Genomic DNA, 16,236 nt, shown 5'->3' with positions numbered 1-16,236 from the left:
CGGTTGATTGTGTGGGTGGTGGGTTTTAATGTTGGGAGGGGGGATTTGTACTTTTTTTTTACAGGTAAAAGAGCTGATTACTTTGGGGCAATGCCCCGCAAAAGGCCCTTTTAAGGGCTATTTGTAATTTAGTGTAGGGTAGGGCTTTTTTTTATTCTGGGGGGATTAGATTAGGTGTAATTAGTTTAAAAATCTTGTAATTATTTTATTATTTTCTGTAATTTAGTGTTTGTTTTTGTACTTTAGATAATTTTATTTAATTGTAATTAATTGTATTTAATTTAGGTAATTAATTTAATTATAGTGTAGTGTTAGGTGTAATTGTAACTTAGGTTAGGTTTTATTTTACAGGTACTTTTGTATTTATTTTAACTAGGTAGTTATTAAATAGTTAATAACTATTTAATAACTATTGTACATAGTTAAAATAAATACAAAGTTGCCTGTAAAATAAAAATAAACCCTAACTAAGATAGCTACAATGTAAGTATTAGTTATATTGTAGCTATCTTAGGGTTTATTTTATAGGTAAGTACTGTATTTAGTTTTAAATAGGAATAATTTACTTAATTGTAGCAATTTTATTTATATTTATTTTATTTATATTTAAGTTAGGGGGTTAGGGTTAGGGTTAATAACTTTATTATAGTGGCGGCGACGTTGGGGGCGGCAGATTAGGGGTTAATAAATTTAGGTAGGTTGCGGCGACATTGGGGGCGGCAGAGTAGGGATTAATATATAAAATGCAGGTGTCGGCGATGTTGGGGGCGGCAGATTAGGGGTTCATAAGTATAATATAGGTGGCGGCGGTGTCCGGAGCGGCAGATTAGGAGTTAATAATATAATGCAGGTGTCGGCGATGTCGGGGGCGGCAGATTAGGGGACAATAAGTGTAAGATTAGGGGTGTTTAGACTCGGGGTTCATGTTAGGGTGTTAGGTGTAGACATAAATGTATTTTCCCCATAGGAATCAATGGGGCTGCGTTTGGAGCTTTACGCTGCTTTTTTGCAGGTGTTAGGGTTTTTTTTCAGCCGTCTCTCCCCCATTGATTCCTATGGGGAAAGCGTGCACGAGCACGTTCAGCCAGCTCACCGCTAACATAAGCAGCGCTGGTATTGAGGTGAGATGTGGAGCTAAATTTTGCTCTTCGCTCACTTTTTGGCGGCTAACGCCGGGTTTGTAAAAAAACGTAATACCAGCGCTGTCTGTAAGTGAGCGGTGAGCATAAACTACTCGTTAGCACCGCACCCCTCCAAACGCAAAACTCATAATCTAGGTGTATGTAAACTGCGTTATTGAAAAATTGGGAGATTTTCACTATTGAAATTATTGAGCTGCCTGAATCACACGAGACTGTAGGTTTTCACTGTACAGAAGGTTTGCTTGAAGGATTCTCTTCTGTACAGAAATTACAGTTTGATGTGAAGCTGTTCAGTAGTTTCAATGGTGTAAATTTCACAATTTTTCAAAAACACGTTTAATAGTGTGTGAACTTTTTAAAACCCACTAAATCAGTCCAAACAACTATAATCTAATATTTAAAGGTGACAAATGGCTATTGTCTTTGTCATTTTCATTCCTAGTAACAATAATCTAACAAATGAAACAATGATAGTGTAATATGACACATATTTCATATATCTGAAACTATTTCATATATCCTGTAATTCCAGTTCTTAAGGAATTACATTAACCTTCACTGCGCATGGTGAGGCTGCAGAATTGATAATTTTGCAAATGGATGAGAACCCTCGCATCACTCTACGAATCTACTAAGACTTCTCTTTGGGAGACTACCTTCAAACAAGAAATTGAACACTTTAGAATATTTATCATGCACTTTCAATTCACGATGCGGATATCTTTACAACATAGCGATATTATGACACGTTTTCAGATCATGGGCCCTATGACTCTCTTAGTTAGGTTGCTATTCACATTTAAAGGAGACAAACATAACTATATGTAACCAGCATGATACATATTCAAGTTGGTCCCATCAACAGGAAAAAATTCTGAACAATACTAATTAAAATGTATGAATAAAAATAATAAGAATTGTATATATATGTATATATATATATATATATATATATATATATATATATATATATATATATATATATATATATATATATCATAAAAACTGAAACTGTGAGTTACTCAGGACACATGTTAACACTAATATACAATAGCTCAGCATTTCCTTTTTCCTCAAAGGGACAATCTATTCAAAATTAAACTTTCATGATTCAGATAGGGCATGCTTTTTTAAACAACTTTTCAATTTACTTTTATCATCAAATTTGCTTTGTTCTTTTGGCATTCTTAGTTGAAAGCTAAATCTAGGTAGGCTCATATGCTAATTTATAAGCCCTTGAAGGCTGCCTCTTATCTGAATGCATTTGACATGTTTTCACAGCTAGAGGGTGTTAGTTCTTGTGTGCCATATAGATAAAATTGTGCTCACGTCCGTGGAGTTACTTATGAGAGGGCACTGATTGGCTAAAATGCATGTCTGTCAAAATAACTGAAATAAGGGGGCAGTCTGCAGAGGCTTAGATACAAGGTAAACACAGAGGTAAAAAGTATATTAACATAACAGTGTTGGTTATGCAAAACTGGGGAATGGGTAATAAAGGGACTATCCATCTTTTTAAACAATAACAATTCTGGAGTAGACTGTCCCTTTATGGTTATACAGTAAACATTGATCAGCTTGGATGGTACTAGACTGATGTCACAGAGAGGGGAGTGAATCTGTGATGAGAGTCAAGTAAGCTGCAACCCTGAAATATTGTGACCTACAGTGGGGCAGCTTTTTTGTGAGCATGGGAGTATGTTAGTATGTATTGTCTGGATCAGTTATCAAATTGTAGTGCATTTACTAATGCTCATTTGTGTACCTTTAGATATTCACTTACTTATATACAGACTTAGATATTCACTTATTTATATACAGACTTAGATATTCACTTATTTATATACAGAGTTAGATATTCACTTATTTATATACAGACGTAGATATTCACTTATTTATATTCAGACGTAGATATTCACTTATTTATATAGAGACGTAGATATTCACTTATTTATATACAGACGTAGATATTCACTTATTTATATACAGACGTAGATAGAGTGCATTTACTAATGCTCATTTGTGTACCTTTAGATATTCACTTACTTATATACAGACTTAGATATTCACTTATTTATATACAGACGTAGATATTCACTTACTTATATACAGACTTAGATATTCACTTATTTATATACAGACTTAGATATTCACTTATTTATATACAGAGTTAGATATTCACTTATTTATATACAGACGTAGATATTCACTTATTTATATTCAGACGTAGATATTCACTTATTTATATAGAGACGTAGATATTCACTTATTTATATACAGACGTAGATATTTACTTATTTATATACAGAGTTAGATATTCACTTATTTATATACAGACGTAGATATTCACTTATTTATATACAGACTTAGATATTCACTTATTTATATACAGACGTAGATATTCACTTATTTATATACAGACTTAGATATTCACTTATTTATATACAGAGTTAGATATTCACTTATTTATATACAGACTTAGATATTCACTTATTTATATTCAGACGTAGATATTCACTTATTTATATAGAGACGTAGATATTCACTTATTTATATTCAGACGTAGATATTCACTTATTTATATACAGACGTAGATATTCACTTATTTATATACAGACGTAGATATTCACTTATTTATATACAGACGTAGATATTCACTTATTTATATACAGACTTAGATATTCACTTATTTATATACAGACTTAGATATTCACTTATTTATATTCAGACGTAGATATTCACTTATTTATATAGAGACGTAGATATTCACTTATTTATATAGAGACGTAGATATTCACTTATTTATATACAGACGTAGATATTCACTTATTTATATTTAGACGTAGATATTCACTTATTTATATACAGACGTAGATATTCACTTATTTATATACAGACTTAGATATTCACTTATTTATATACAGACGTAGATATTCACTTATTTATATACAGACGTAGATATTCACTTATTTATATACAGACTTAGATATTCACTTATTTATATTCAGACTTAGATATTCACTTACTTATATACAGACTTAGATATTCACTTATTTATATACAGACGTAGATATTCACTTATTTATATACAGACGTAGATATTCACTTATTTATATACAGACTTAGATATTCACTTATTTATATACAGACGTGGATATTCACTTACTTATATACAGACTTAGATATTCACTTATTTATATACAGACGTAGATATTCACTTATTTATATACAGACTTAGATATTCACTTATTTATATACAGACGTAGATATTCACTTATTTATATACAGACGTAGATATTCACTTATTTATATACAGACGTAGATATTCATATACATTTAAACATACAAACTGAGAAGACTACAAAACACATATACCTATAGTCTTTGCAGTAATTATATTTAAAATGTGTTTAGCTCAGATTATTGATGACTGATTATACACTATTTGTAAAACAGCACTTTCCTTTCATTTTCCAGACATCTAATGCTGCATCACTGTTAGAAAACATCACTTACCCATCTTATGGTAGTCACACATTAATCAGCTTCATATTTAGGAACAGCAGCAATGGTAAACATGACCAGTTAGCATTTACTGTGCAATATTTGTCATATTTTTCATGTGATACAAACATATTATATTTCTTCTTTGCAGCGCTAAAAACGACCTTGTGCCTCCTTTGACCGTCACACGCGTTACAGATGCTCACTGCTCTAGTGCTCCAACCTCACAACAGGTTAGTAATCATTAAATGAAGTGCACAACATATATTGTATTGTATGGCTCTGTCTTTCTTACAGGGACATAAAACCCAACATTTGTCTTTGGTGATTCAGACAGAGCATACGAATTAATCAACTGTCTGGTTTACTTCTATAATCAAATTTTCTTATTTTTCTTGGTACTGAATGACAAGAAACATATATGTGCAGCCACCAATCAGCAGATATCACCTAGTAGCACATTGCTGTCCATGAAGATACCAAGGGGCCTAGTTATCAAGCCGTCAACCTCAAATACGCTGGAATTCCGCAGCGTATTTGTGGCGAGGCTGATACGCCTTAGTTATCAAAGGCTCGAGACCGGCAAAAGTAGAATTTTGTGACGTAAGCATCAATCCGCCGGACTCAGTCCGACACAGATCGATTCTTACGTCACTCCAGATGTGCGGCACATTCTCACTACTTTTGCTAGTTATCAAAAAACTAGCAGGTACGCTCGGCACTTTTACGGCCCAGCGTACCTGGTTTTCAAACCGCTACCCCTGGAGGCGGCGGATCCCATAGGAATCAATGGGAGTCTGACCATAGCGAAAGTACAAGTTCGCTGCTGCCCGACATCCCATTGATTTCTATGGGAGCTGTCTACACCTAACACCCTAACATGTACCCCGAGTCTAAACACCACTAATCTGTCCCCCCTACACCGCCGCAACTAAATAAAGTTATTACCCCCTAAACCGCCGCTCCCGGAGCCCACCGCAAGCTACTCTATACATATTAACCCCTAAACCGCCGCTCCCGGAGCCCACCGCAACTATAATAAATGTATTAACCCCTAAACCGCTGCTCCCGGAGCCCACCGCAACTATAATAAATGTATTAACCCCTAAACCGCCGCTCCCTGAACCCGCCGCAACCTATTTTAAATGTATTAACCCCTAATCTGCCCCCCCTACACCGTCGCCACCTATAATAAATTTATTAACCCCTAATCTGCCCCCCCTACACCGTCGCCACCTATAATAAATTTATTAACCCCTATCCTGCCCCCCACTACGCCGCCGCCACTGTAATAAAATTATTAACCCCTAAACCTAAGTCTAACCCTAACCCTAACGCCCCCCTAACAAATATTAATTAAATAAATCTAAATAAATCAACTCTTATTAACTAAATGAATCCTATTTAAAACTAAATACTTACCTTTAAAATAAACCCTAATATAGCTACAATATAAATAATAATTATATTCTAGCTATCTTAGGATTTATATTTATTTTACAGGTACCTTTCAATTTATTTTAACCATGTACAGTAACTTAGTTATTAACTATTTAATAGCTTACCTAGCTAAAATAAAGAGAAATGTACCTGTAAAATAAATCCTAACTTAAGTTACAATTAAACCTAATACTACACTATCATTAAATTAATTAAATAAACTACCTACAAATAACTACAATTAAATACAATTACATAAACTAACTAAAGTACAAAAAATAAAAAAAGCTAAGTTACAAAAAATAAAAAAATAAGTTACAAACATGTTAAAAATATTACAACAATTTTAAGCTACTTACACCTAATCTAAGCCCCCTAATAAAATAACAAACCCCCCCCAAAATAAAAAAAATGCCCTACCCTATTCTAAATTAAATAAAGTTCAAAGCTCTTTTACCTTACCAGCCCTTAAAAGGGCCATTTGTGGGGGCATGCCCCAAAGAAAACAGCTCTTTTGCCTGTAAAAGAAAAATACAACCCCCCCAACATTAAAACCCACCACCCACATACCCCTAATCTAACCCAAACCCCCCTTACAAAAACCTAACACTAATCCCCTGAAGATCATCCTACCTTGTCTTCACTCAGCCGAGCAGCGATGGAACCAAAGTGGACATCCGGAGCGGAAGAAGTTAATCCTCCAAGCGGCGCTGAAGAAATCTTCCATCCAATGAAGTCATCATCCAGGCGGCGCTGAAGAAAAGTCTTCGATCCGGCCGATGTCATCTTCAAAGAGGCGCTGAAGAGGTCTTCTATCCGGGCGAAGTCATCTTCCAAGCCGGGTCTTGAATCTTCCTTCCGCCGACACGGAACCTCCTTCTTCACCGACGGACTACGACGAATGACGGCTCCTTTAAGGGACGTCATCCAAGATGGCGTCCCCTCAATTCCGATTGGCTGATAGGATTCTATCAGCCAATCGGAATTAAGGTAGGAAAATTCTGATTGGCTGATGGAATCAGCCAATCAGATTCAAGTTCAATCCGATTGGCTGATCCAATCAGCCAATCAGATTGAGCTCGCATTCTATTGGCTGATCGGAACAGCCAATAGAATGCGAGCTCAATCTGATTGGCTGATTCCATCAGCCAATCAGATTTTTCCTACCTTAATTCCAATTGGCTGATAGAATCCTATCAGCCAATCGGAATTGAGGGGACGCCATCTTGGATGACGTCCCTTAAAGGAGCCTTCATTCGTCGTAGTCCGTCGGTGAAGAAGGAGGTTCCGCGTTGGCGGAAGGAAGATTCAAGACCCGGCTTGGAAGATGACATCGCCCGGATAGAAGACCTCTTCAGCGCCTCTTTGAAGATGACATCGGCCGGATCGAAGACTTTTCTTCAGCGCCGCCTGGATGATGACTTCATCGGATGGAAGATTTCTTCAGCGCTGCTTGGAGGATTAACTTCTTCCGCTCCGGATGTCCACTTCGGTTCCATCGCTGCTCGGCTGAGTGAAGACAAGGTAGGATGATCTTCAGGGGATTAGTGTTAGGTTTTTGTAAGGGGGGTTTGGGTTAGATTAGGGGTATGTGGGTGGTGGGTTTTAATGTTGGGGGGGGTTGTATTTTTCTTTTACAGGCAAAAGAACTGTTTTCTTTGGGGCATGCCCCCACAAATGGCCCTTTTAAGGGCTGGTAAGGTAAAAGAGCTTTGAACTTTATTTAATTTAGAATAGGGTAGGGCATTTTTTTTATTTTGGGGGGGTTTGTTATTTTATTAGGGGGCTTAGATTAGGGGTAAGTAGCTTAAAATTGTTGTAATATTTTTAACATGTTTGTAACTTATTTTTTTATTTTTTTGTAACTTAGCTTTTTTTATTTTTTGTACTTTATTTAGTTTATGTAATTGTATTTAATTGTAGTTATTTGTAGGTAGTTTAATTAATTTAATGATAGTGTAGTATTAGGTTTAATTGTAACTTAGGTTAGGATTTATTTTACAGGTAATTTTGTATTTCTTTTAGCTAGGTAGTTATTAAATAGTTAATAACTATTTAATAACTATTCTAACTAGCTAAAATAAATACAAAGTTACCTGTAAAATAAATATTAATCCTAAAATAGCTATAATATAATTATTAATTATATTGTAGCTATCTTAGGATTTATTTTACAGTATTTAGTTTTAAATAGGAATAATTTATTAAAGTATAGTGTAGTGTTAGGTGTAATTGTAAGTTAGGTTAGGATTTATGTTACAGGTACATTTCTCTTTATTTTAGCTAGGTAAGCTATTAAATAGTTAATAACTATTTAATAGCTATTGTACCTGGTTAAAATAAATTGAAAGGTACCTGTAAAATAAAAACAAATCCTAAGATAGCTAGAATATAATTATTAATTATATTGTAGCTATCTTAGGATTTATTTTACAGGTAAGTATTTAGTTTTAAATAGGAATAATTTATTAAAGTATAGTGTAGTGTTAGGTGTAATTGTAACTTAAGTTAGGATTTATTTTACAGGTACATTTCTCTTTATTTTAGCTAGGTAAGCTATTAAATAGTTAATAACTATTTAATAGCTATTGTACCTGGTTAAAATAAATTGAAAGGTACCTGTAAAATAAAAATAAATCCTAAGATAGCTAGAATATAATTATTATTTATATTGTAGCTATGTTAGGGTTTATTTTAAAAGTAAGTATTTAGTTTTAAATAGGATTCATTTAGTTAATAAGAGTTAATTTATTTAGATTTATTTAATTAATATCTAAGTTAGGGGGGCGTTAGGGTTAGACTTAGGTTTAGGGGTTAATAATTTTATTACAGTGGCGGCGGTGTAGTGGGGGGCAGATTAGGGGTTAATAAATTTATTATAGGTGGCGACGGTGTAGGGGGGCAGGATAGGGGTTAATAGGTTTAATATAGGTTGCGGCGGGTTCAGGGAGCGGCGGTTTAGGGGTTAAACTATTTATTTAGTTGCGGAGAGGTGCGGGATCAGCAGGATAGGGGTTAATAACTTTATAATAGAGGGCGACGGTGTAGGGGGGGCAGGATAGGGGTTGCTAGGTATACTGTAGGTGGCAGCGGTGTCCGGGAGCGGCGGTTTAGGGGTTAATACATTTATAAGAGTTGCGGCAGGGTCTAGGAGCGGCGGTTTAGGGGTTAATACATTTATAAGAGTTGCGGCAGGGTCTAGGAGTGGCGGTTTAGGGGTTAGTAACTTTATTGAGTTGCAGGGGGCTCCGGGGGCGCCGGTATAGGGATAGAACAGTGTAGTTTAGTGTGAGTGCTTAGTGACAGGCTAGCAATAAAGCTGGGAAAAAGCCGAAGGGCAGCGAGATCGGATGAGTGATAACTGTCACAGTCCGCTGCTCATCGCCCCGCGGCTTTTTGACAGCTTTATTTGATAACTTAGGGGTATTTTTTCAGGTCTGCGGCGGCGATGTGAGGCGAGCTTAGGCGGGCGTATTGGGCCGGCGAAGCCAGAAAAGTAGACGGCTTGATAACTACCCCCCCAAGACACCAAAGCAAATGAGATAATAGAAGTAACTTGGAAAATGTCATGCTCCAGCTGAATCATATATACTAAAAACAGAAATAAATTTGTAAGGGACGTTGAAGTACTAACTAGGAGAAAATAAATCAATAAGTATACATAATAATAATATAATAATAATAATAATAATAATTTGCGATTTATATAGCGCTTTTCTCCCTGTGAGACTCAAAGCACTTTACAAATATACCAACATAAGACATAAAAGGTAGGAGTTTATGAAGGTCAGATAAGCGGACTGAATGCCTGATGGAAGAGGTGGGTCTTTAGCTTTTTTTAAAAAGTATGTAAGGACGGTGCCTCTCTGATTGCGCACGGCAAAGAGTTCCAGAAAGTAGGGGCAGCGTGGCCGAATGCTCTGGAGCCTGAGTTTGTCCTTATTCTTGGCACTGAAAGGAGGGATGTGTTGGCTGACCTAAGTGAACGGGATGGGATGTAGGGTGTCAGGAGCTCTTTCTGGTACTGTGGGCCTTGGTTGTTTAAGGCTTTGAAGGTCAGCAGGCCAATTTTAAAATATGTTCGCCATTTAATTGGAAGCGAATGCAGGGAGTGGAGAACAGGTGTTATGTGGCAGGAGCGAGTTTGATTGGTCAATAGTCTGGCTGCTGCGTTTTGTACTATCTGAAGGCGATGGAGTTCTTTTTTTAGGAGGCCCAAGTAAAGTGCATTGCAGTAATCTAGCCTAGAGGATACAAATGCATGGATTAATGTTGGCATATCATCCAGTGGAATTAAGTGTTGTATCCTGGCTATGTTTTTCAGATGAAAGTAGGCAGATTTTATTACGGAGGAAATCTGCTGTTTAAAAGATAGTCCAGCGTCAATCAGCACTCCGAGGTTTCGTACCTTTGCTGAACTAACGAGTTTAGAGCCTCCAAGCTCCAGGCCAGTTGGGTGATCGTGGGATATTTTTGATGCCCGGGGTCCCCTCACCAAGAGTAACTCTGTTTTGTCCGGGTTCACTTTGAGACAGCTAGCATTCATCCATTCTATGAGGTCTGTTAAGCAATTGTTTATGCAGCATGCTGGGTCTGTAGTATCTGGAGCAAAGGAGAAGTAGAGTTGTGTGTCATCAGCGTAACAATGATACCTTAGGCCATGTCGGTTAATGATGTCCCTCAGTGGTAGTAAATAGATTGCGAATAGCATGGGAGACAGGATAGATCCTTGTGGAACTCTGCAGGCCAGTTCTGTTGGTGCTGATGAGCTTGATCCTGATATTACTCTCTGTGATCTACCAGCGAGGAAAGATTTAAACACAGTTAAGGACTGTGCCTCCTAGACCACAGATGTACTGCAAGCGCTCTATTAGAATACTATGGTCAGTGGTGTCAAATGCAGCTGAGATATCCAGGAGGATTAGAATCACCTTTGTCTCTTGCCATGAGGAGATCATTTAGCACTCAGACTAGCGCTGTTTCAGTGCTGTGGCGGCATCTGAAGCCTGACTGGAAAGGATCAAATATGTTTAGGCGTGATAGATGGGCTTCCAGTTGAGTTGCCACTACTTTTTCAATTACTTTCCCCAGAAATGGGAGGTTGGATACTGGTCTGTAATTAGTCATGCAGTCTGGGTCTAATAAAGGTTTCTTTAGGAGTGGTTTTAGCACAGCTTCTTTTAGAGGATCTGGGAAGTAGCAAACAACAGTTCCAATACAATCAGTAATTCCACTATTAGTGGAAAATAAATGATAATAGTATGTGTCCCAAGTATAATGAAGACGATAAATGGTCTCTCCAACACATAAACTTCCAATGCCCAGTTTGCTCTTTGTAATCTGGTCTGGCCAACCTCATGACAAAACATCTACAACTACAAACATAGACAAAGGTGCAACATGGTGTAATATCTTCAAGATAGTGGATAGTCAAAGAGAAAAATATCACTCACAGATACGAAGCACCAACAGCTCCTGTATGCGCAGGCTACGACTCATAGCTCGACTGATATCCCTGTTCTCAGCTAGCTCCTAGTGTGTTACTCCAACTGCCAGTCCTCAGCTTCACACTTCAGCTCCGGTCCCAAGGTAAATCCAAGTTTTCGGATCTTGGATCTAAAATGTATCTAACAATGCAACAGGATTCTAAAAATCTTGAAAGTTTTATTAAAAACAGTTCAAATTAAATGACATTTTTTAATAAGTCTCTACTAACTGTTTCATTTGTTCCCAAAAATTCCTAATAATATGACACTGCCACCGGACAAGCAGTAGCAAGAGTAGGTTGTCTTATAGACCAAGTTATTTAGACGTAAGTACGTAGTTAAAGATTTTATATCCATAGATTACTGACCTTGCCTCATACACACAGGACACATGGGACGTCCATTTAGTTGTTGTACTAAACGGTGTTTGCAAACCTGCCAGCTGCTCCTACATCGGGGTCCTAGCTGCCCGTTACCCAGATTTTAGTCTGGGTGAGATAGCCCTTTACAAGGGGTCCTCTACTAAAGTAAATGTTTTGGTTTTTTTTCAAAGAAAATTTTTATTCAGGGTTATGGAATGATGATCACAATTTAACCATTTTGAATTGCTGATTTGATTATCAAGGCTTTTACTAGTAGTGAAGTTTATCTCTGACAAATACACCGTATTTATCTATATAATATCATTCTATATAATGTCATTTATCAGATGGTCATTTTACATTATTCTGTAATGTTTAAGAGAGTCTTTTTAACTATTTACTTTAATCATGTATAAGCATCCGTATTTATTACTGGAGTTATGGCACATCAGGGAGTTACAGTATATTTAGGAGTATGTAAGATATGCATGAACCATTAAACAAATTAATTGCACTACTGTATTTTTAGTGGAAATGTAGTCTTCTTGGCCACTAGGCGGAAGAAGCTTTTTTCTAAAGGTGTATATCAACTATATTGTTCATATATTGCATCCTTAGTAGACCACCATAACATCTATGTATTTCTGTCTGTCTATCTACTGTATAATCTAATCTATCTATCTATCTATCTATCTATCTATCGAATGCTAGATTTCAGGCAAATAGAAAATGCTAAAGCCTGTGCAAATATTTCAGTCAAAATTTATTTAAAGGGACAGTCTACACCTTAGTAATCTTAAAGTCTTACTTTAGTTTAAGCTGCAAATACCATTTCTATATCATGCAGCAGTAACAGTAAAAAAAGTTATATTAAATTACTATTGTTTCTGGTCACTTTGAACTGGCTGCAAAGCTCCACCCACTGATGACATCACGATCTGGGCTGCATTAAAGTCTTCACTAGTTACAAAAGGCTTACTAGTTGTATTCAACAGACTATCAATGCTATTCAGCATAGAGCATAGATGCAGCCCAGATCATGATGTCATCAGTGGGTGGAGCTTGGCAGCCATTTCAAAGTGACCAGAAACAATAGTCATTTTATAATAACTTTTTCACTGTTACTGCTGCATGATATAGAAAGGGCGCAGGAGGATATTTGCAGCTTAATGTAAAGTAAGAACTTAAGATGACTAAGGTGTAGACTGTCCCTTTAAATAAAACTGTTACTAATGAATCAAGCATTCAATGTGAACAAAACAAATAAAACGTATGCCCATATGCCCCAAGCACCCAGTTGTGGTGCATCACAATATTTGTCTATTGCAAAAATACTCCTAGTCACAATAACAATGCACTGCATTTTAGTTTTTACCATAATTTCCATTAAAATCTGTTGCTGCACAGCAATTGCTTAAATTAATACAGAAGATAAATTTCAGAAGCTTTTCAAGCTTTGTATCCATGCAATATTTGACTAAATATTAAATCATAGATCACGTAATTTTAACACACTTACATTATCTTCTATTTTCAAATTTACTTCTCTTCTCTTAGTATGCTTTGTTAAAAAGGAATATGTACATATCCTACACTACTGGAAGCTAATCATGGTTGGTGACACACACTTTTTTTCTTGTCTTTGGCTCACAAGATGTGTTCAGCAAGCTCCCAGCAGTGCATTGCTGCTCTGGAACAGACTTTAACTATGTATGTAATGGCTTTGCAGGCTCATGTTTAAGCAATAGGGCATTGTTATATTCCTTTAATTTTGGACAGACATTTTGCAGTGCAAAGCTTAAAAGGGGCACGGAGGTTGCTGATTGGTAGGTATGCTCTGTGCACATCACATGGAACATATGTACAAATCAGTGCTGTTGCAGCACCAAGTCTGGCAATACTTAAGTAACCTTAGCAAAGGCTGACCCAAGTACCTATCACTTATATGTTTTTTTAAGGGAGATTTATGTAGCAGTATGATATCTCCATAAAGTACTTTGCATTGCTAAATATTTGACATTTTTATTTATTTTTCAGAAAAGAAATGGATCCAAGGATAGCCTGATTGAAGCCGTTGCACAAGTTTCTCCTCATAGCAGAGATGGAAAGCACAGTGTAAAGACAGTAAAAACTGCTCAGGCCTCACGCCTTAAATCAGAAACTTGAACCCATAAAAAATGTTGTGACGCCTCTTACAATGTGAAGCTTTGGATTAGGGACCACAACCACTGATATTATTGTTAAAAAAAAGTTTCCTTGTTGGAAGCTATATGGGAAATTGCTTTTAACAAAAAGAAAATGCTGCTGGTTCCAATTGAATCGAAATAAGCTGAGAAAAATAATAGGACAGGGGCCATTTTGTTCAATGCACTGTAGAATTAAGTCTCCAATCAATGTTTTTGGCAATGCAACTACTCCTGCCTATTTTCAGAAAGAGATGGCTTTTACACTGGAAAAAAAGAGGAAATACAAAATTAATGTGTCATATTTTGCTGCCAACGTTGCTTTGAAGAACTATAACCAAATCTGCTGCTCACCTGATCTGTTGCTCCGTGGAACATTTGTTTAATCCAGTGGACGTCCTCAGTGTATTTGAGTGGAAATGTAAACTATTTCGTCAGCTACAAAGAAGCCAATAGCAGGCATTGTTTTATGTATTAGACACTGACTGTTAATAAAACAAATGTCTGCCATTCAACATCTTAGATATTAGTTGCACAAAAAAGTCAGTGGACCATTAACTTCATATATTCCAAGTGAAAGGTTCTATGTATAACTGGAATTTCCCTCTTTTTTTTTTTTAAGAATGTTTTTTGAATTTATTTTATCTTGCAGTATTAAAATAAAAGTATTTAATAAAAAGTACAACCAACATTTATGAAATTCTTATAATGTTTTATCTGGGAAATTCAAATGTGACAACTTATTCCATGATTTTGCTGCAATTTAGGAAACGTGTTACTGCGCAAGAACATGTTTTTCATTCAAGACAAGTCATTTGACAAATATTATTTATTTATTTTTAAAGTGCAATTTTTCAAATTACATTGTAATTTTCTATAATGTGTTAAAATGCCTCAACACACTATTCAAATATTTTTCACTAAAGTTGCAACTAGATTGCATAGCAATGTAGGAATATAGGTAAACCAAATAATCAGGCATATTGAGTTGTTACCAGATTTGTAATTATGGTCGAATTTTGCAACATCAATCTTTTAGTAGTTTAAAGTATCTATCCCATGAATTGCCTTGTTATACAACATAGCAATTTTGAAGCATCTGAACAACTTGTTTGCTAAAATTAATTAATAACATTTTTTAAGGGTGACTTACAGCAGGGAGGTTTCATGTTAATGATAAATAAATCTCAGCCTTCACTTCCACTTTTTTTAACCTTTTCTGCCCAAATAACAATTTTTTTTCTTAAAAGGGAAGAGTCCACAGCTGCATTCATTACTTTTGGGAAATACAGAACCTGGCCACCAGGTGGAGGCAAAGACACCCCAGCCAAAGGCTTAAATACCTCCCCCACGTCCCTCATCCCCCAGTCATTCTTTGCCTTTCTTCACAGGAGGTTGGCAGAGAAATGTCAGAAGTTCGAGATAGTCTCTCATGGAGGGTAGTACTCTTCGCAATGGGACTGGAGTTTTAAGTAATCCAGTCAGCCTCTCAGTGAAAGCATGGATGAAAGTTAGAGTCTGAAGATGCAGGGAGAGTTTTCCTGCAAACCCATCCCGACTCATATTAACAGCTCCTTGGTAATCAGTGTTGACGAGTTTCGCTGCCTACCTTTCTGCACTCAAGTCCATGTCAGAAGCGAGGCTACTATCTGTCACACTTGAAGGGCCGTGTTCCTGTTCCACGGCGTAGATTCCGGTAAGATCGTTTCCTTTTCTTTCGATTTGTGAATGTAATGTTAACAAAACAAGGTAGGGTCCCAGTGGGACTCTCCTTTTATCTTAATAAGGAATCATGGGGTAATTTCTCCTGAGGGGGGTTATTGAACAGGGGGGACTTTTAATCACGTATGTTATATGGTTCTATCTGCAAATGTGTAGCTATACCTAGGCTCACAACCTTTACGGAACATAACGGCCTTCTGGTAATGATGCAATCTTTCCAGACTGTGCGCCCTTTTTGTGACTGTCACGGTGCACCTCGTGACGGGTGCAGTTACATTGTTTCTCACTTCCGTATGCTTACTGTGTGCGACCGAGAGAGTCTTGCTCGTGGGTTGTCTGGGTCACAGGAGGTGGTGAGTGCCCCAGCCATTGGGGATGTTAAAGGGTGCCAGTTAGA

The 16,236-nt window shown here is 36.6% G+C and overlaps 1 protein-coding gene across 2 annotated transcripts in view; it reads left to right on the top strand.

The window, feature by feature from the left end:
• The window catches only part of EPB41L4A (erythrocyte membrane protein band 4.1 like 4A), a 635,814-nt gene extending 621,006 nt beyond the window's left edge, over positions 1 to 14,808 (top strand). For both annotated transcript variants that reach the window (XM_053701541.1, XM_053701542.1), the window contains exons 22-23: positions 4,798 to 4,879; positions 13,972 to 14,808. In XM_053701541.1, coding sequence (XP_053557516.1) covers positions 4,798 to 4,879; positions 13,972 to 14,100 — 211 coding nt within the window. In that variant the 3' untranslated portion in view covers positions 14,101 to 14,808. The remainder of the gene's footprint in view (positions 1 to 4,797; positions 4,880 to 13,971) is intronic.
• The last annotated feature ends 1,428 nt before the right edge of the window (positions 14,809 to 16,236 follow it).

This window comes from Bombina bombina, chromosome 2 (genome assembly GCF_027579735.1).
Source record: "Bombina bombina isolate aBomBom1 chromosome 2, aBomBom1.pri, whole genome shotgun sequence".
Taxonomy (NCBI): Eukaryota; Metazoa; Chordata; class Amphibia; order Anura; family Bombinatoridae; genus Bombina; species Bombina bombina.
Note: the sequence above shows the minus strand (reverse complement) of the source record. Positions and strands in the feature narration are given on the sequence as shown.